General features: G+C 41.1%; 1 protein-coding gene and 1 pseudogene across 1 annotated transcript; both read left to right on the plus strand.

The window, feature by feature from the left end:
• Positions 1–13: 13 nt before the first annotated feature.
• On the plus strand, positions 14–3,425 carry LOC118827524 (zinc finger protein 501-like). Its single transcript, XM_036598912.1, has 2 exons — positions 14–95; positions 1,304–3,425. The coding sequence occupies exon 2, from the start codon at positions 1,343–1,345 to the stop codon at positions 2,417–2,419; it is 1,077 nt and encodes a 358-aa protein (XP_036454805.1). The 5' UTR covers positions 14–95; positions 1,304–1,342; the 3' UTR covers positions 2,420–3,425.
• A 674-nt stretch (positions 3,426–4,099) lies between these two features.
• LOC118827698 lies at positions 4,100–18,136 on the plus strand (annotated as a pseudogene).
• The last annotated feature ends 3,281 nt before the right edge of the window (positions 18,137–21,417 follow it).

Consider the following 21,417-nt stretch of genomic DNA (forward strand, 5'->3'; position numbering starts at 1 on the left):
GCGGAGAAGCAGACGACTATGTTGTGGTCAGCAGTCCACGCCTCCGCGCTCAGACAGTGTTGATGGAAACAGAAACAAGAGCTGAACTGTTGAAGGTAGGAAGCTGTCCGACACTTTAACACTCACTGTTCTTCATTCACTCTGAGACAAACAGCTGGAGACACGTTTGAGTCTGAAGATAAGATTTGATGGGTTATAAAATAGATTAAACACAGAAGCAGCTTCATCCAAACAGAGCTGAGTAATGTTAATGTGAGCTGTTGGGCCAGAATATTTGGTAGTTTTTTTTTCTGACTTGTTTATGATTTACACTATAAACAGGTTAATTGGCAAACTTTTATTAATAATGATCTTATCCAGTGAATTAAAATGTTTTGCTATCGAGACAGCTTTGCCTAGTTAGTTCCAAAGGCATGTCTTCTGGAACAAGCTTTGTGATTTTTGGCTTTTATTTTATTTTTCTTCTCTTCTTTTGTGTACTTATGTTATCAGCCCGACTCGATTACTGATCGTGTTATTCGTGTGAACGTACACGCACTCGTTATCAGGAAAACTGTTCTCATCAACCAAGTCATGGCATATTGGAAATGGAGCTGTAATAAATGGAGAAATACTGACTGATATGCTGATATTATCCAAGATGTGTGTAAACGTACAGTTATTTGTACAGATGTGGTGAGACAACATAAAGTGTTTCCTGAGAGCTGTGAATATCTGGGTGAGGGTTGCTGGTCAATGGCTGCTAGATTAAGAGCTGGTAGGAGTGTCTCTGGTGGGTGTTTGAGGTCTGTTTAGAGGTGGGTGTGGTGTGTCTAGTTCGCATGTCTAGTTCGGATGTTCCCAATCACTCCAGGCAGATTCCCAAGCTCTAATCCACAGCCATACTGACCCCTTACTTCTCTATGTGCAGTTTTCTCATCCCTTGTTCTTTCCATAGACTCCCATTCATTTTCAACTATCCCCTAAAAACCACTCAGTAAACAGCCCATGCACTATGGCAACCTTCAAGCAAGACCTTAGCAACCAAGACTTATACCATAGCGACCACTTAACAACCACACAGTGACTCTGCAACTTTGCCCTGGAGTTTCCAATATCAGCAGGACAACATGACTTTAGTAGTTTATATGTCTGTTTGAAGAGTTTGAGTAATTAGGTGATTGACTTTTCCACATCAGATAGAATTTTACTCTTTTCTTTATCTTTTGATGCAAGTTGATGCAAGTGAAACATTCATAAGTTGGATCAGGTTACTTTTGTTGCAATGCACATTGAGTTTAAATTTCCTTTTGTCTTTTTCTAGAAATAAATGATGTTTTGTTACAAGCCTTCTCCAGCTTAAATGTGTTTCCATAAACACATCAGGACATTCCACCAAGAGGATAAGAAAATGGTATCCAGAAGGCTTTCCAGTACTCAGCAAACACCATCTGGTACCCTCCACATGAACACATCTTACAGACAAACACAGAAGCCCAGCAACAAGAGAACTTACTGTTGCCTGGAGTGTGGGAAGAGTTCTACTCAACAGAGTGCTCTCAGAATACACCAGTGCATTCACACAGGAGGGAAGCCATATAAGTGTTCAGAATGTGGGAAAAGTTTTACTCTACAGAGTACTCTCAAAACACACCAGCGGATTCACACAGGAGAGAAGCCGTATCACTGCTCAGAGTGTGGGAAATGTTTTAATCAACAGAGTAATCTCCAACAACACCAACGTATTCACACAGGGGAGAAGCCATATTACTGTTTAGAGTGTGGGAAAAGTTTTAATCAACAGAGTTCTCTTCATCGACACCAACTCATTCACACAGGAGAGAAGCTGTATCACTGCTCAGAGTGTGGTAAGAGTTTTAATCGCCAGACTTCTCTCCAACAACACCAGCGCATTCACACAGGAGAGAAACCATATTACTGCTCAGAATGTGGGAAGAATTTTAATCAACAGAGTGCTCTCCAAAAACACCAGCGCATTCACACAGGAGAAAAGCCATATCACTGCTCAGAGTGTGGGAAAAGTTTTATTCACCAGAATTCTTTCCAACGACACCAGCTCATTCATAGAGGAGAGAAGCCGTATCACTGTTTAGAGTGTGGGAAGAGTTTTACTCAACAGATTCATCTCCAACAACACCAGCTTATTCACACAGGAGAAAAACAGTATCACTGCTCAGAGTGTGATAAGAGTTTTAATCGACAGAGTAATCTTCAACAACATCAGCGCATTCATAGAGGAGAAAAACCATATCACTGTTCAGAGTGTGGGAAGTGTTTTACTCAACAAAGTACTCTCCACCAACACCAGCGCATTCACACAGGAGAGAAGCCGTTTCACTGCTCAGAGTGTGGGAAAAGTTTCAGGCATTCAAGGGCTGTGACCACACACAAGTGTGCTAAGAGCAGCGGAGGATCTTAACATTCTGGGAGTGAAAGTCTCCAGGGAATGGTGCTTCCAGCCCAGATTTCAAACTGTTTTTAGGGGAAAACCGACAATTGTTTAAGCTGTTTCTAAAATTGAGCATAAATATATGCTTTTCTGTGCTCAACACCAAGTCAAACCTACAGCTTCTAGACACAGTGAGAATGTGTGGTACATTACATTCTCCCCAGAATTAGTTTCCTTTGTAATATATGTTGAAAACAATTGAGAAGTTACACATTCAGTAACCATTATTATTTTCAGAGACTTTTGTTTGGTGGTTGATGGTATAGGAGTTGGAACAAGGTATCCCCATCATTGTAGAACTGGGTGAAAGGACGTTTAGGGCGTTGGGCTACCCTGAGAGCGACTCTTGCTGACATTTTTTAGGATGTGTATGAAGGACACATCTTTGTTTGACTGAACCTCACCAATGACTCAGTGTTATGTTCCTAAACTAATCCAAGTCTGCATAACAATAGTTTTGATTTGTAGTGATGAATCAATATGTGTGTGGAATTCTGTTTGTAGTTTCCCTAATTTACATATAATTTGCAGAAAGGTATAACTGCTCCCTCTTAGTTTAGCCTGCTTCTTTCTTTCTTTAAGCTTCTTTCTTTTGTTAAGCCTTTGTATGTGAGGTTATGTGTGTTTTTGTGTTTCTTCATTTTTCTCTATTTTTTAGTCTTTAAATAATATTTCTTTTTTGCGTGTTCCTGTAAACCTGAAAAAATCCTTGTGATGAGGCAAACGTGTTGCCCATCACCAGAGACTATATGTATGTGTGTGTGTGTGTGTGTGTGTGTGTGTAATACTTACCTGAACACCTACCAGTAATACTCACCTGTTGTCTGTTTCCTAACACCAGCAGCAAAGGGAGGCAGAGCAGACAGAGCTCACTTATGAGTGTGCCGGACGGCCCACGGCTAGCTCATGAGAGGGGTGATGTCTCTACCTAGGTTACAGAAGACAGAGTGAGATAGACTAGTAAATGTGCACATCTTGCCGGTAATGTCATACATTAAGGCCTGGTGATGTGAGATTATGATTTTATCTACCCTTTTTTTTAATCCACTCTTATAGGACAGCAACACCCCTGCAGAGTGGAATGGTTTAGCTCAGGTGATGCAGGGGTGGGGCTAACCCTATAAGAGGTAGGGGAAAGGTGTAGTAGGGGGCTTGACGATACTCACCTCAGACTGTGAAGAGACTAAGGGGGAAGGGAGTAAGAGCCAAGCTGGAGAGAATATAGTACTATGGCCTTGCGGCCTAAGACTCCTTACCTGGACTGATCGAGTCAGGTCAACATTTTACCCACCACTTACTTTGTTTGTACAGTTTTTCTTTTGTGTGTTTCCACCATGTAAATAAATCTCACTGATTGCCAACAATCATCCAGAGTCGTCACATCTTCAGTCTGCAACTGCATTCCAACACCCATTCAGTCACAATCTACCCGGTGACTTCGTGTCTCCTCATGGGGTTCGGCGGAGCATCGTCACATTATGGTGGCAGCGGTATCTGGTTCCCTCGATGATCGTCATTAAGATAGCAGCGGAGTCTGGTTCCCACGACGCTCATCACATCATAGCGGCTGCAGCGATTCACACTGTGGTGGCAGTAGTGAGCCCGGCAACAGAGAAAAGGCGACACTGAAGGAGTGAGGCGGGAAAACAGACATGGCGGCGTCCATGTAGATCGCGAACGGTGAGAGAAAGGACTCAGAAAACTGTATAAAAGGACTTTTGGGTGTAGCTACGAGGCAGATGTGGAGAGAAATGCCTCCTAGGAAAGCGGCAACGAACTCTCATACGGAGGAGCAGAATGAGAGCGCGAGTGAGCAACGGCAGCAGCCGACGGCGTCAGCTGAATCCACCGCCGGCAGTACAACAGCGAGCATTGAGCAAGTCTGCGAGTTACTCCCAGGGCTTCATCGCCGAGCAGAGGGGTAAAGACGAGCTCATACGTCGCGAAATGGCAAGACAAGAGCAAAGATGGCGGTCGCTTCAGCATCAGTTCGGACTTTTGCAAGGAGAAGTCCAGAAAAGCCAGCTCGCGGCGAGTTTGGACAGCGCGGGGAGCGAGGAGCAGATTGCGCAACCTCAAGCACGGATTTTAAGGACTTCACAAACGGCAGCGGCGAGCCAAAGACAGTGGCAGGAGGAGCGATCTACAGCGCAAATGGTATGGCAAGCTCCTAGAATGTCTACTTTGAAAGAGACTGATGACATTGAACACTTTCTGACTACATTCGAACGTTTAGCACAAGCTGTACAGTGGCCTGTAGAGAGCTGGGCACTTCACCTGATTCCTTTGCTAGAAGGCAAAGCAAGAGCAGCTTATGTTGCAATGGACGCTGAAGACGCATGTGACTATGAAAAAGTAAAGAACGCAGTGCTAAGAAAGTATGAAATTAACAGAGACGTATAGGCAGCGTTTCAGAGACTGTGCTGTGAGAGCAGATGACACACCCAGGGAACTGTACACCAGATTGAAGGGACTGTATGAGAAATGGATGACGCCACGTGAGAAAACCAAAGAGCAGATTGGCGACTCCATCATGGAATAGTACCTCAAGATGGTGAACCCTGAGCTCCGCAGCTGGATCATCGAACGCAGCCCAACATCAACGGATCAAGCAGTCACACTCACAGAAGCGTACATCGCAGCCAGACAAGCTGAAGGAAAGTTCCGGCTGGGAGATCTGAGCACGCCACGGTACAGCTGTGAACCCGGTAAGTTTGGGGATGGTTATCGTAGTGGTTCTAAACCCCAGGTTTTTAGATCATCCACTCAGGGCTACCGACAAAGCTCAGATAAAAATAAAGCCAGAACTTGCAACATTAAACGTAGCCCAGATAAAACTATCAGATGTTTTAACTGTAATCAAGTGGGTCACAAAGCTAACCTATGCCCTAAGCTTCAGAGCAGTACCAACCAGCTGTGTTATACACCTGCAAGGAACGAGAGTTTTAAACCAAAAGAGTTCAGTAAAGATGTGATTTTAACTGTCAAAGTAGGGGGCAAAAAGCGCAGAGCGCTACTAGACACTGGTGCAAGTCAAACGCTAGTGCTAGCTGACTGTCTCCCAGAGACGCAGTTAAAATACACAGGAGAGCTCAGAGTTAAATGCATACACGGGGGAGAGCAGATTTACCCAACAGCTGAGGTTAACATTGAGGTTAACGGTCAAACATACTTACTGAATGTGGGTATTTTGGAAAACGCCCCTTATGCTGTAATCCTTGGCAGAGACGTACCAGTGCTAGTAGATCTTTTAATTCAAAAGCAAAGTAAAGCGGAAGCAATGGTAATGACCCGTGCACAGACTAAAAATACAGGGCAAGAAAGTGCAGCATTAATGAAGGAACTCCCATTCTGTAATATTACTAAAAAGTGTAAATCTAAAGCTGTCAGAAGGCAGGAAGAGGTCAGAGGTACACCCATAGAGGAATGCGTAAAGCCTCTAGAACTAGATGTAGAAGGGTTAATATCTGACATAGCCAAACAGCAAGCAGAAGACCCTACGCTGAAATCTTTGTTTTTAAAATGTACTGAAGCCACAGCTGAATGTGACAAACAGTTCATTTTAAAAGACAATATTTTATACAGAATCAAGGGCGAGTTCGAACAGTTAGTAGTACCCAAAAACTTAAGGCAGCAAGTACTTAAACTTGCACACTCAGAGCCTTGGGCAGGTCATATGGGGACAATCAAAACACTAAGCAGGATAGTCACTAGGTTTTACTGGCCGCGTCAATATCAAGATGTGGTAGAATATTATAAAGCATGTCCTGAATGCCAACTTACAGCCCCTTTGAAAAGTGCAGGCAAAGTTCCCATGATTAACTTGTCCATTGTAGATGTTCCATTTTCGCGTATTGCCATGGACATAGCAGGACCTCTTCCAAGAAGTCGTGGGGGTAACCGCTATATCCTAGTAATATGTGATTATGCAACAAGGTACCCAGAGGCGTTTGCATTGAGAAAGGTGAAGACAAGGCAGATTGTCAACGCCTTAATCCAACTCATCTCACGGGTAGGAATCCCAAAAGAGATTTTAGCGGATCAGGGGTCTAATTTTACGTCCAGGCAGCTCACTGATGTTTTTAAACTACTGGGGGTTAGGGGTATCAGAACCACACCATACCACCCTCAGACTGACGGGCTAACTGAACGCTTCATCCAGACCCTGAAGTCCATGCTACGCCGTTTTGTCTCTGAGGTTGGAGCAGATTGGGACACATGGCTCCCATATGTCCTGTTTGCATACCGGGAGGTGCCACAAGCGTCAACAGGATTTTCACCATTCTAGCTTCTCTATGGTAGAGAGGTGAGAGGACCGTTAGACGTCCTGAAAGAGGCCTGGGAAGGCAAGGACACAGCGCAAAGACTGAATGTTCTCTCACATGTCCTCAAAATGAGAGAAAAAATGTCAAAGATCACAGAGCTTGTGAGGGACAACATGGAGAAGGCACAGCATCGGCAAAAGACTTGGTATGACCGCACAGCAAAGAACAGAGAGCTCAAGCCTGGTGAGAAAGCTCTGGTCCTGCTGCCAACATCCGATACTAGTCTTTTAGCAAAGTGGCACGGGCCTTATGAGGTGCTCAGAAGGGTCAATCGGATGACCTATGAGTTATCTCTCCCCGACAGGAGAAAAAAGACACAGACATTCCACATCAACATGCTGAAGGCATGGAAAGAGGCAGACCACAACAGTTCAGAGCAACTATGAGTTCGAGCTGTTCAGGACGAGGAAGAAAACAGAGAGCAGTACTTCCCAACATCCAGTGAAAGCAGCTCAGCACCTGATTTGTCTCACCTCAACAACACACAGCGTGAGGAACTGGAGAGAGCCATTCCTCCAGGACTCTTCAGAGCAGACCCCGGTAGGACAGATGACACCCAGCACAACATCAGACTGCTGAAAAGTGAGCCAATTCGGCAAACCAACTGTTGAGTACCAGCGCGTCTGATCCCAGATCTGAAGAGGGAGGTAGAGACTATGCTTCAGATGGGGGTGATAGAGCCTTCAACCAGCGAATGGTGCAGCCCAGTGGTCCTGGTCCCGAAAAAGGATGGTGGACTAAGATTCTGTGTTGATTTCTCAAAATTGAACTCGGTATCAGCTTTTGATCCATATCCAATGCCGAGAGCGGACGAGCTGATTGAAAGACTGGGCAAAGCAAAGTTCTTGTCAACACTAGACCTTTGCAAAGGTTATTGGCAAGTTCCTTTGAGCCCAGAGGCTAAAGAACTTACAGCTTTTTCGTGTACCTTCAGGACTATACCATTTTTCGGTAATGCCTTTCGGGTTGCATGGAGCCGCAGCAACATTCCAAAGGCTGATGGACGGTGTACTGAAGGGTACAGAAGAGTTTGCTGCAGCTTACATAGATGACGTAGTCATCTATAGTGAGACTTGGGAGGAGCACGTGCGTCATGTCAGCGAGGTACTACAACAAATCAGCAAGGCAGGACTGACTGCAAATCCAGCCAAGTGTCACCTGGCAAGAGGTATGGTTTCCTACCTAGGCTACGTACTCGGGGGAGGAGTCATCCGCCCACAGGTCGACAAGGTGGAGGCGGTAAGGAATAGTCCAGCGCCAAACACAAAACGAAGGGTGTGATCCTTCTTAGGACTGGTCGGTTGGTACCGTCGTTTTATTCCAAACTTCTCCAAAAGAGCAGCAGTTTTAACGGACCTAGTGAAGAAAGACATGCCGCAAAAGGTAAAATGGACTGAAGAGTGTGAAGCAGCATTCTAGGACTTGAAAGACTGCTTATGCACAGAACCGGTTTTACACAGCCCAGACTTTGACAGACCGTTCGTGGTGCAGACGGATGCGTCAGGTTGTGGACTGGGAGCAGTATTGCTGCAGGAGCATGAGAGTGAGCTTAAGCTAATTCTCTATATCAGTCGGAAGTTGTTTCCAAGGGAGCGGAATTACTCCACTGTAGAGAAGGAGCCTTTGGCTGTAAAATGGGCATTAGACTCTCTTAAATATTACCTTTTGGGGACTGAATTCGTTCTAGAAACTGACCACAGGTCTTTGCAGTGGATGGCAAAGATGAAAGACACTAATGCTAGGATAACAAGGTGGTATTTTTCACTGCAACCCTTTAAATTTCAGGTGTGGTACCGGAAGGGGGCGCAAAACACCACCGCGGACTTCCTCTCTCGTCACAATGAGTGGCGACATTGATAACGGGGGGGGTGTGTGATGAGGCAAACGTGTTGCCCATCACCAGAGACTATATGTGTGTGTGTGTGTGTGTGTGTGTGTGTGTGTGAGAGTAATACTTACCTGAACACCTACCAGTAATACTCACCTGTTGTCTGTTTCCTAACACCAGCAGCAAAGGGAGGCAGAGCAGACGGAGCTCACTTATGAGTGTGCCGGAGGGCCCACGGCTAGCTCATGAGAGGGGTGATGTCTCTACCTAGGTTACAGAAGACAGAGTGAGAGAGACTAGTAAATGTGCACACCATGTGAAACATCTTGCCGGTAATGTCATACATTAAGGCCTGGTGATGTGAGATTATGGTTTTATCTATCCTTGTTTTTAATCCACTCTTATAGGACAGCAACACCCCTGCAGAGTGGAATGGTTTAGCTCAGGTGATGCAGGGGTGGGGCTAACCCTATAACAGGTAGGGGAAAGGTGTAGTAGGGGAGAGGTGTACTCACCTCAGACTGTGAAGAGACTGAGGGGAAGGGAGTAAGAGCCAAGCTGGAGAGAATATAGTACTATGGCCTTGCGGCCTAAGACTCCTTACTTGGACTGATCGAGTCAGGTCAACATTTTACCCACCACTTACTTTGTTTGTACAGTTTTTCTTTTGTGTGTTTCCACCATGTAAATAAATCTCACTGATTGCCAACAATCATCCAGAGTCGTCACATCTTCAGTCTGCAACTGCATTCCAACACCCATTCAGTCACAATCTACCCGGTGACTTCGTGTCTCCTCATGGGGTTCGGCGGAGCATCGTCACAATCCTATTAAATTATTTTCTTTTGAAATTCACTGTGTTCTTTTTTAGTTTTTCAGCTATATTGTATCCGAGATTATGAACAGGTGTTTTTCATACTTTAGAATTATTATATTAGTCATGCTATGGTAAATCTCTCTAACATTCGATTGGTTTCACTCTGCTTTAGCTTATGAAAACAAGCAAATCCAGGGCTTGTTAGTTTCCTGTGGCCTGGCAATACAGCTGTTTAAAAGATTCTGCCATGCTATTTATCTTAAAAGATGCAGACTTCTTTTTTTCCATAACGTTATGTACCTGGGAATCAGAATCACTTTATTTCACTGTTACACATAGAAGCAATTTGTCTTGATGAGAGCACACGTTACATATTGAACATACCTCACAAGTACATAGATGATAAGAAATATTAAAAAGAAAAACAAAAAAATAAAACATTCAACATCAAAGGGCAAATGTGAAAGGAGCTAGACAGATGAATGTATATAAGTAAATATGCATTTTGCTGTGAAAAAGTATTTGCCCTTCACTTGAATTATTCTATTTTTGCTAAATTGTCACTCGTAATAATGATAATCCGAACAATTTTAATATAAAGTAAAGACAACATGAGTAAACACAAAATGCAGCTTTTGAAAGATCATCCTATTTATGGAAGAATAAGGTTTATTCAAAACGTACATCACCCACATGAAAAAGTATTTGCCACTTGGAAGTAAAAACTGCACCCAAACATTTACGATAACGTACAATGAGTGTTTCACATTGCGGGGGGGGCGGGGCATAATTTGGCTACATTGCAGGGTTTTTAAGCATGAACTGCCTGTTTAAGGTCTTGCCACAGCATCTCAATGAGATTCAACTCAGGACTTTGACATGGACACCCCAAAACCTTAATTCTGTTTCTTTTGAGCCATTCAGTAGTGGACTTGCTTGTGTGCTTTGGATCATTGTTCTGCTGCATAATCCAGCTATACTTGAGCTTTACATCACAAACTGGCAGGTGGACTTTCTCCTTCAGGATTTTCTGATAGACAGTCAGGTCCTGCAGAAGCAAAGCAGCTCCAGACTACCATCACCATGTTTGACAATTAGGATGATGTTTATGTAACATCATGTAGCAGGACCCATGTCTTCTAAAATGTTCCACCTTTGACTCATCACTCTACAGAATATTATCTTGGGGGTCATGTAGATGATTCTCACCACATTTGTACATAGAATTATACCCATCTTGGATAATGTCATCATATCAGTCATTATTTCTACATTAATTAAAGCTACACATTAAATATGGCATGACCTCTTTTTGCACATTGTTTTAGAAGTGAATGGTTGATTAGATCTGCTTTATGTGTTCAAACTGACAATGGAGCAGATAGTCATGCACATAAAGGATTCTTCACCACAGTTTGTTTGAAAATGAAGGAGCTGACTTGATAACATTAGCACAGGGAGGAACAGAAGCACATGGGATAAGCCAAGAATCACAAAGTCTTGATCTTAAATACATGTGTTTGACATCTTTGGAACTAACATGCCAAATAAATCAGAAACAAACTGCCTTACATTTGTTAGACTCAACAAAAAACACTATCAACCAAATATTCTGGTACAGCAGCTCACATTACTCAGCCAAGTTTGAATGAAACTGCATCTGTGTTGGCTAATCCATTTTAAACCGATCAAATCTTATTTTCAGAACTCAAATGTTTATTGAGAATGAATAACCAACTCACTAACACATAGAAAGAATGTATAAACTATTAAAGTGGAGTTCCTCAGATCAGATTTTTTCTCATTTATGCAATTAAAATTTAAAATAAAATGTATCGTTCGTAAAATGTTTTGTGAGTGATGTTAAAGGAACATCATTTTTCTTTTTTTGTTTGTTTGCTTGTTTGTTTTGTTTTAGAGGATACCATATACAATGTGCATCAATTGCTGGTTGTCTTATTTTTCTGCACATTGTAATTTAAAGTGTTTCTAATTTGAATTTCAATTCTACATGAAATCAAAGATCCTCTCTGATTTCTTCACTCTGCTGATACCTAATCAGAGCCATAGAGGAGGGGCTTGACCAATTACGGGTGGGATTTAAAATAACGACCGTTCCGACTGTTTCCATCATCACGTGGTTCCAGTGTGAAGCCACTTCTGGCCGGGTGGTGGCGCTGATTCTGTAGCTATAACTTTATCCAACTACACTAAAGTGGAGAAGCAGAAGATCGGGTTGTGGTCAGCAGTCCACGCCTCCGCGCTCATACAGTGTTGTTGGAGGAACAGAAACAAGAGCTGAACTGTTGAAGGTAGGAAGCTGTCCGACTCTTTAACACTCACTGTTCTTCATTCACTCTGAGACAAACAGCTGGAGACACACAGAGTAGTGCTGGATTACAACACTAGAGTAAATCGTATTCCCTCAAAAAGTGTAAAAGCTATAGATACAGGCCTTTAGAGGAGTGCAAAACCTTCTTCTAGGATAATAAAATCTGCTACAGATGTTTTGGCTCAACTCAGCATGTCACCAAAGACTGCAAAAATCCAGTCAAGTGTTTTGAATGTAACAGTGAAAAACACATGGCCTTATCCAGGCCCTCATCCTTCAACCACAGAAATTGCTGCAGCTCAGAAACAGAATTGGGGGGAGCTAAGTGAAGGTACATCTCCTCCAGTGACTGCAAAAAGTACAAAAAAATGTGGTAAGGTGGATGCACACAATCTCACAAAGCGTAAGATAATATGCAGAAGGTAGTAAAAGAACAAGTAGTCAAGATGTACACAGTGCTCAATGAACAGAGCAACAGATCACTTGTAAAGACTGAATTTTTCAACATGTTTCACATAAAGACAAACACTAGGCTTTAAACACTGAAAACCTGTTCAGGGACAACAAAGGCATCAGAAGAGCTATTAACTTCATAATTAAATCCCTAAGTGGAAAACTCCAGATTCCCCTCCCTACAGTGTTTGAGTGTGAAATGAAAAGATGAAAGATCGGAAATTCCCAGTCCTTGTGGCTGAAGACTGCTTTACACGCCATAAGGATTCACTTCCCTGAGCCTACACAGAAGAGCCAACCTTTGCTGTAAGTACAGATTGACTAGGGTGTTCGCTATTTGAATGGTCAAAAGATGACAAGATAAACAGTTCTTTAGTATTATGGAAAATGAGGTTTATCAAGGTAATGGGAACAGCTGGGTAGCACCCCTACCATTTCATTCTCCAAGATATTGCTTACCCAGTAAAAGGCATCAGGCAATGAAGCGCCTCTTCTCTAAATGTTAGACAAGAAGCCTGACATAAAGACACTTCATAGAGTTCATGTAAAGTTTGCTGGACAATGACCATGCTGAACCAGCACCACCTCTGGATGAAGGAAAAGAATCCTGGTACCTGTCAGCATTTGGTGTACTATTCCCAAAAGTCACATCATATAAGAATTGTCTTTGATCTTGAGTGCAGAATAGGAAAAGGACTGTATTTGAACAGTGTGTTGCTTAGTGGGCTGGATTTCAACAACACTCTGCTGGGGCTCCTGTGTTTTAGGAGAGAACATTTTGCATTCACTGTAGATGCGCAACAGATGCTCTAGTGTTTTGTAGTGAAAGAAAAAACATCAATATATACAACAGGAATATAAGGTAGAGATCATCGACATAAACAGGAATGTGATGGGCTACAGAAAGAAAGAACATGTATTTGGTAATGGCCCATCACCTGTCATGGCCATCTGCATGGGAAGAGCCGCTCAGGAAAGTGAGAGAGAACGTCGTACAGATGCAAAACATTTGGTGGAGAGACAGTTTTATGTAGATAATGGTCTTACATCCCCAGCTACACCTAAAGAGGCTACTAATATCTTGAACAGAACCAAACAAATACTTGATGAATAAAACCTGTACCCACACAAAGTGGCTTCCAACAGTGAACAAGTAATGCAAGCTTTCCCAGCAGACGACAAAGCAAAGAACTTTGAGAATCTGAATCTTGGGTCAGATGCTTTTCCAATTCACCAAAGCTTGGGGAAGTGTTGGAAACTAGAAACAGACAATTTCACACTTTCCTGTTATCAAAAGCCATTCACACGGAGAGGCATCGTATCTACAATGAGCAGAGTTTATGACCCCTCTAGGATTAGTGACAACCCTAACAATCTAGGGTAAAGCAATTGTCAGAGAGCTCTCATCTGAACAGCAAGAACTGGATGTTCCCCTTCCTGAAGAAAGAAAGAGAGTGGAATCTGTGGAAGAAATCGCTGGAGGTTCTTGAGCTTTTTGAGATTAAAAGATATTATATGCCACTGTCCTTGTTGTTAACATGTAGAAGAGTGCTGTGCATCTTTTCAGATGTTTCCACAACAATATAAGTGGTGGCATACCTGAGAGCTTTTCATCTTGAAGGGCAGTGTCATGTTGGTTTCATAATGGGAAAATTCAAACTGGTGCCGAAACCGGAACGCACAGTTCCACAGCTGGAAGTATTTGCAGCAGTATTGGCTGTTGAGCTGTACGAATTCTTCAAAGATGAGAAGGATATTGAATGGGATGCTGTGAAGTACAGACAGCAGGACAGTGCTGGATTACATACACAACACTACCAAATGGTTTTATGTGTATATGTCTAACAGTGTGTTTAAGAAAATCTGCACATCCAGATCATTGATTTTTACATCTCTACTGTCAACAATCCCGCAGATCTTGCCATCAGGCCAACACAACGAACCTTACTTCAGCATACATGTTGGTTCTCAGGCCCATCCTTCTTGCCACAGATCAATATAGAGGAATTATATGAGATTAGTACCTATTACTTTTGTAGACCCAGACGCAGATACAGAGATTCATCCTTATGTTACAACCTTAACAACAGCATGCTCAGAAACATACTAGGGCTTTCATTGCTTCCATATGCTTTTAAACATGGAAAACTCTCAATCGTATCATAGCCAGGCTCATTCATGTTGCTACGTTGTACCAAGGTCCAAGCAATGCAAGTCATAAGGGGTAGCAGTGCAGTATTCTTGAGTTGGCTAAAGCCACACACATCATAATTTGATTTGTACAGAAGAAAGTCTTCAAAGAAGAATACAGAATACAGAAGGAACAATCTGAGCAGCAGAACTTTGGATCATTGGAGGTAAAAGCCTTGTTTCTGCTGTCATTCGTGATTTGTCATAAGCTTAAGGGACAGCACAGAAAGTAAATGGTTAGCAGTCATTTTTACACGCATGCTGTTCATTTAGACCTGATTGAATCCATATCCACATCCAGCTTCATAAATGCGTTGAGAACCTGCAAAATTCCTTCTGACAAAGAACTTTGCAAGAGCCTGTAGGGAGCTGAATATTGACACCAGTGACACATACCTGCACAATTATCCACAAGAAAACGGATGCACATGGTTATTTAATATGCTGTGATCCTCACACATAGATGGTCCATAGGAAAGACTGATTGGTGTGGCCAGGGGCATCTTGGATGACATACTGTTTAAGTCATGACTTACTTGTCTCACCCATGAATTTTTGAGAACCCTTATGGTTAAGGTCATGGAAATCATGACTGAGACCATTGCTTTCAGTTTCAACAGATCCAGACATGCCTACAGTCCTTACTCCAGCACTGCTTCTGACTCAGAAAATGAGTCCATTGTCAGCACCCTCTGGTGACTTTGATACATCTAGTCTTCATTAAAAGCAGTGAAAGCAAGTCTTAAGTCTTGCAGATGCCTTTTGGAAGAGATGGAGAGGAGAATATCCCTGTTCTTTACAATGTCACAGGAAATGGCCAGAGGAGCATCGCAATGTAAAGGCTGGAGATGTCTTGTTGATAGATACCCTGGTGCACAGGAACAAATGGCCTGTGGGGCTCATTGTCAATTCATTTCCAGGTCAAAACTCAAAAGTACAGACAGTAGAAGTGAGGGTTGTCAAACAAGGGACAGTGAAAACATTTTTTAAGGCTAGTGTCAGAAACAGTTATTCTTCTTCCTGAGAACCCCTAAGATGAGAAAATGTTTCAAAGCACTAATAAGACACAAGCTGTCTGTCACAACAAGAACATTACCTGTGCCAGTCTTTCAACTGATGCAAATCAGGCAATAATTGTTGATGAAGGTATCACCAATTGAATCCTGTCTTGTGCATTTGTAGATATATCATAGATGTCCATCAGGAGCCTGGAGAGCAGGCAGAGACTAATCACATGACCACTCAATTCTTCTAAGACCCTCTAAAAGACTCAGTTTTCATATAGGACATTCCATGGTATCACTACTCCATCAGAGGGAGAATGATGAAGGACTGTTATTGTTCATAGTTAAATTTAAATAGTTATTGTGTAAATAGAGATTTTACTTTGAAATCTGTCTGTATACTGACACCTGCTATTTGGTGTACAAGCATTTAATTTAGTAGAACAGGAAGTAGAAAAATGCCCTGTCATTCTGGCAAAGTAGAAAGCCTCCATCTTTTCTTGTCACACTAAGCCTTGGAAACTATTTGGCTGTAAGTAATTGAATTGTTTATGTTGTTTAATTGTACTTTTATGTTAACATGAAGCTGTATTCAATATTTTGTAACACTGTAATAAGTTTTGGGGTGAACGTTTAAACATGTATTAAGAGTAATGTATGTACAAATTTCTGGTCACATTTTCAGTTTTACAATAAACTTTTCTTCAGTAAAGACATTAAGAAAAGTCAAGCCTTGGTGTTTCACTTTTTGTGTCTGCAAAAAGTTTTTTCAGAGATATTTCTTGGTCTTCCAGATGTAAGGTTCTATAATCGTCCTTGTTCATTTTTAATTCCAGATCCTCAGTCAGCTGTTTAGATGAGCCCATGTCTGTGAAGTGTAAGCATCCTAAGATGGGTGCCAAACTCAACAAGTAAAATGGTCATATTAGAAAATCTCTGCAAATCTGTGGGCCAGAGAAAAAAATGTTTTCATTTCATTTTTATTAGTGGTGTGCTATAACCCCAACTGGCCATTGTTGATTCAAACTATGCAAAAACTTAACCAGTAAAATATAGGCGCTTGTAGTGGACCTTGAAATATTACATGAATACTTGAAATATTCAAAATTTAAATGTCCCCAGGAGCTTGAACTACACACCTGCTGCAAGTTCATTAAGACTTGGGCTAAATTTCTGAGCTGCTGAGCTAACGTTAGGTGTATACATTGGTTGAAATGCAGCTAGTGTGTTTGGTGCTATTTGGTGTGGAATTGAGTAGAATTGTGTACAATTGTTTAGAATTGAGGTGTAACCACTGTCCCATAGATTATTGTTGGGGAAGGAGAGTCGGAGCACACATTACATTGCAGTGCATGCTGGGGACTGTAGTGCAGCACATTGTGGAGCAGGCTAATATTAATAGAAAATAAAAAATACTTTTGCAATCCCGGAGAGGATTGTGTTGAGGGCCTGATCTGGCCCACGGGCCTTGTGTTTGACACATGGGCCCTAAGAGATTTGAAGGATCATATAATTAATTATGCTCTGGAATTGTCTATACCTGACTGGCATTGAGGCCTAATGAGTTCAAAAAAAGCTTTAAGACTTTCTGAACTCATGTTTTGAGTTTGGAATCATTTTGTTAATGAGAGAATGTGATGGGGGTGGTTTTTGAATAATCCCAGTCATTTTTGCCATGGAAAAATAAAGCTTAGCCCCAGAGTTTCTAATATTGGCATGACAATGTGACTTCAGTGGTCTATATGTCTGTTTGAAAAGTTTGAGTGATTAGTTGATTGGCTTTTCCACATCAGATGAAATGTTATTCGTTGTTTACACTTTTTGCCGGTTGATGTAATTAGAGCATTCCTGATTTGAATCAGACTACTTTTGTTGCATTGCACATTGAATTTATATTTTCTCTTTTCTTCTTCCAGAAATAAACAATGTCCTGTTTCAAGTCTTCTCCTGCACTTCCCTACCCAGCTTAAATGTGCTTCCATGTTAGGACATTCCACCAAGAGGAATGTTAAGCTGCTAAAACGGGTTAAATGTGAGAATATGGCATCCGGAAGATGTTCTGGTACTCAGCAAACTTCATCTGGTACCCTCCACAAAAACACTTCTCCCAGAAAAACACAGAAACGGGGCAAGGAGAGAACTCACTACTGCCTGGAGTGTGGAAAGAGTTTTAATCAACAGACTTCTCTGCAACAACACCAGCGCATTCACACAGGAATTAAACCATACCATTGCTCAGAGTGTGGGAAGAGTTTCACTTTACAGAGTAATCTCCAAAAACAGCAGCTCATTCACTCAAATGTTAAACCATATCAGTGTTCAGAGTGTAGGAAGAGTTTTAATCAACAGAGTTCGCTCCATAGACACCACCGCATTCACACAGGAGAGAAGCTGTATAACTGTTCAGAATGTGGGACGAGTTTTAATCGACAGAGCTCTCTCCAACAACACAAGCGCGTTCATACAGGAGAGAAACAGTATCTCTGCTCAGAGTGTGGGAAGAGTTTAGTCAACAGAATACTCTCAAAGAATACCAGCGCATTCATAGAGGAGAGAAACCGTATCACTGCTCAGAGTGTGGGAAGACTTTTAATCATCAGAATACTCTCCAACAACACCAGCGCATTCACACAGGAGAGAAGCCGTATTACTGTTCAGAGCGTGGGAAGAGTTTTAGACATTCCAGTACTATGACGACACACAAGTGCCTTGAGAGCAGTGGTGGAAATGGGCAGTAATAAGTCTAACCCAAACACATTCCAGGAGTAAAAGTCTGTAGAGAATGTTTCCAGCCCAGATTTCAATGACAGGAATTACTGTTTTTAGAGGGGAAGTCCAAATTTTGTTGTTTTATGCTGTTTTTATTCTTGAACATAGAATGAAAAAGAATTTAATTAATAATATTTATAATATGGTAAAAACAATTGAAAAGCTCCACATTCAATAATTTAAGTAAGTTGTTTACTTTCTAGTTTAGTGTATATAAGCTAATGTTTCTGTTCCAACAATGGAAGTTTTGACAAACACAAGGCGGTGTGCTTGGCTTCTTACATCCCTCTTTTTCTTCTTAACTTCTTTTTTTGTTAGCCAGTTAATGCTGAAAGGGCCACTTTGTCTTTCCTTTTAATCTTCTGTTCTCTGTATGATGTATGCATGGAGTGTTTTCTGTAATGAAAGACATTTGACCCCAAATACTGCAGCACAGTTTTTTTTCTCTGGTGGGCAGAACTGAACAGTTTTGTGATTGAGTTACAGGAGTATGAAGGACTGCAAGACATTAAGCTGTCTGGGTGACATAGTGGCGTCCTCTCCTCAGTATGGAATATGCATTCCGTTCTATGCAGCAGAAAGTCACATACATGCCAGACTACAACTCATGCATAAATTTTCTATTACGCTTTTCAGAGACTTTATGGATTTGTGATGTTTTTTTTTGTGATGCTTGGGGAATGATTGTTCGTCGAGAAGGGCACTGTAACATGAAATAAAGAATTTATAGCCATCTCCAAATTTTTCCTACCATACATGGTGATGATACAGGAATTTGAACTGTATATTTCCATCATTGTACAACTGGGTGAAATGTGACCATCTGGGGACGTTCAAGGCCATGAGCCTGACCTTTACTGACTTCATTAGGATGCGCATGAAGGATCTTTGTTGAGAGAACTGAAGCAATATGACACCCTGTCCAGTTTTGTTTCTGAACCAATCAAAGTCTGCATAATGGTTTTGATTTATAATGATGATTCTGTTTGCGATTCTATATTTAGATTGTCTAATTTACATATAATTTACATTAGGGATACAATAGTATGAGAATTCTGTGCCAGTGCTGACATCCAATATTTTACATGTACATGTATTCATATTTTGGGCATGCGAAATTGCCTGATGTAAACACACACTGTTCTTGCTGCATTGCGCAGCTTAATATTACTAATTACCACCTGATAAGCTGATTTAGGCTATCAAAATATCCTAATTATTCTTTTCAAATTTTCCCAATCCATCTTAAATGGTGCAGCAGTTACGTGCTGAAGCCTTAGGCTCCAGACTGTAACTGCTGCACCATTTAAGGTGGAACAGGAAAATTCAAACAAGAATCTGAATATAGTATTTTTTTCATAAATTGATTTAAGCTATCAAAATACCTTACCAAGAACGTTGTGTACAGGGCTCCCTCTAAGTATGCACCACGGTAGGGTATTTTGACAACATAGCACAATTCTTCACTGGCCGTGGAAACTAAAACTCATAAGACTCACATCAGATGTCCAAATGTCTGTGGTAAGCCTAACAGAGGTCACTCATCATCAGTGAGCTGTGAATGTGAGTCGCTACCATGTTGTGTAGCTTCAGAAGGGCTAAGTTGGAAAAAAAACAGTGATTGGGTTTGGTGTAACGTGGCTCGAGGTGTTTGAGCAGCCATTAAAACACGACATTCTCCACAACAGAGAACAGCTGATCTTCCAGAGCAATACATTTCATCACCTTTGTAGCTTTTGGTCTGATCAATCATCTGAGTGAGTCTGCCCGACGCCAATGATTTTTTTTTTTAAAAGAAAGCAATTATCATCCGATACCGATATGATTCCAATTTCATCATGCGTCTTAATTAAAGGTTTAATTAAAGATTGACCATTTTCTGATAGGAGGGGAAAATGCCTGCAGCTTTTGCTTTAGTTAAGCCTTTGCATGTGAGGTTGTGTTTTTGTGCAAACATCTGTAGAGGTTAGTGATTTTCCATTTTATCCTTTTTTTTTTAAATATTTCTTTTTTTATGGTCCTGTAATCCTGGGAAACCCTTTTTACTGTCATTTAGTATAATTCCTCTTTTGAAATTCACTATGTGGTCTTTTTTAGCTTTTGGAGTATATTGCATAATAGAAATTATGAATGGGCATTTTTCATACATTTCTAATTTTTTATCATCATTGTTATGCTGTGGGAAATGACCCAACATTCCATAAGCATGGAAACCTGATGGATGTAGTTTTCTTTTTTTATGTGTTTTTGTTCTATAATTTCAGAAGCAGACTTTATTATTTACTTTATTTTTGCAAAGTATGTTACACATGTAAGAAATCTGTCAGAGTAAGTGCACAAATGTATGATATGTAGCATATTAAAACAGACCAGAAAGACAATACAAACAATAAAAATGTTCCAATTAAATATAACAGTGAAAGTGAAAGTAAATTAAAAGTATAATAATTTGAATGAAGAATATGCAACATAAGTGTTCATGTGAAATGAGCTAAATAAATGAATATGTGCAGACACAAAAACACTATTATTTATAGTAAAATCTGCATGATATGAACATTTGTATGGTTAGAAAGGGAAGTTTATTTGCTCTACAAAGTGAGTACATGCTTTAGTGTTTAAGCATGTTATATTTTTTTTATATTTTAAAGAAGACTTATATGTTTCATTTTTTTTTAATCTTTTGTATGAAGGTAAGAAGTGCTATTTCATATTTGCGTGAAAGGGAAGAGACTGAAGCTGCAGTTTGTGTATTTGTATTTGTCACTCTTATCAGTATTACAGCACCCAAAAAGAAAAAAACATTGCAGTAAGTGATGAACTGCATTTGCGTTAAGAGTTTAATTTCTTCCAAAATGGTTGAGTTGATCCTGCCTTCCGCACAATGATGGCTGGGATAGGCTCCAGCTTCCCCGCGACCCAGAAGGATAAGCGGTTTAGATGATGTGTGTGTGTGTGTGTGTGTGTGTGTGTTGAGTTGTGGATGTGAGTCACTGTGGTGAATGTTGTAATCTAGCGCTCTCTCTCTGACTCTCTTTGCTCTTGTACAGTGTACAGATGCAGCTCTGCAGGATCTTTTACGACAAAAGCAGCATTAACTTCAGTTAAAGAATTTCATTATAATAAATTTGATGATAAGAACAAAACTAAATCACTTACTTACATATACTTTTTTCATTTATACCTAAAATTTATAATAGAAATATTTTAGCATTTATGACATTCTGGCGCTGCTCTCAGCTCCCTGGAG

This window comes from Colossoma macropomum, unplaced genomic scaffold (assembly GCF_904425465.1).
Source record: "Colossoma macropomum unplaced genomic scaffold, Colossoma_macropomum, whole genome shotgun sequence".
NCBI classification, from domain to species: Eukaryota; Metazoa; Chordata; class Actinopteri; order Characiformes; family Serrasalmidae; genus Colossoma; species Colossoma macropomum.

Excerpts from the sequence above, each read along its gene's own strand:
- LOC118827524 (XM_036598912.1), top strand. The coding sequence starts at position 1,343 with ATGTGTTTCCATAAACACATCAGGACATTCCACCAAGAGGATAAGAAA.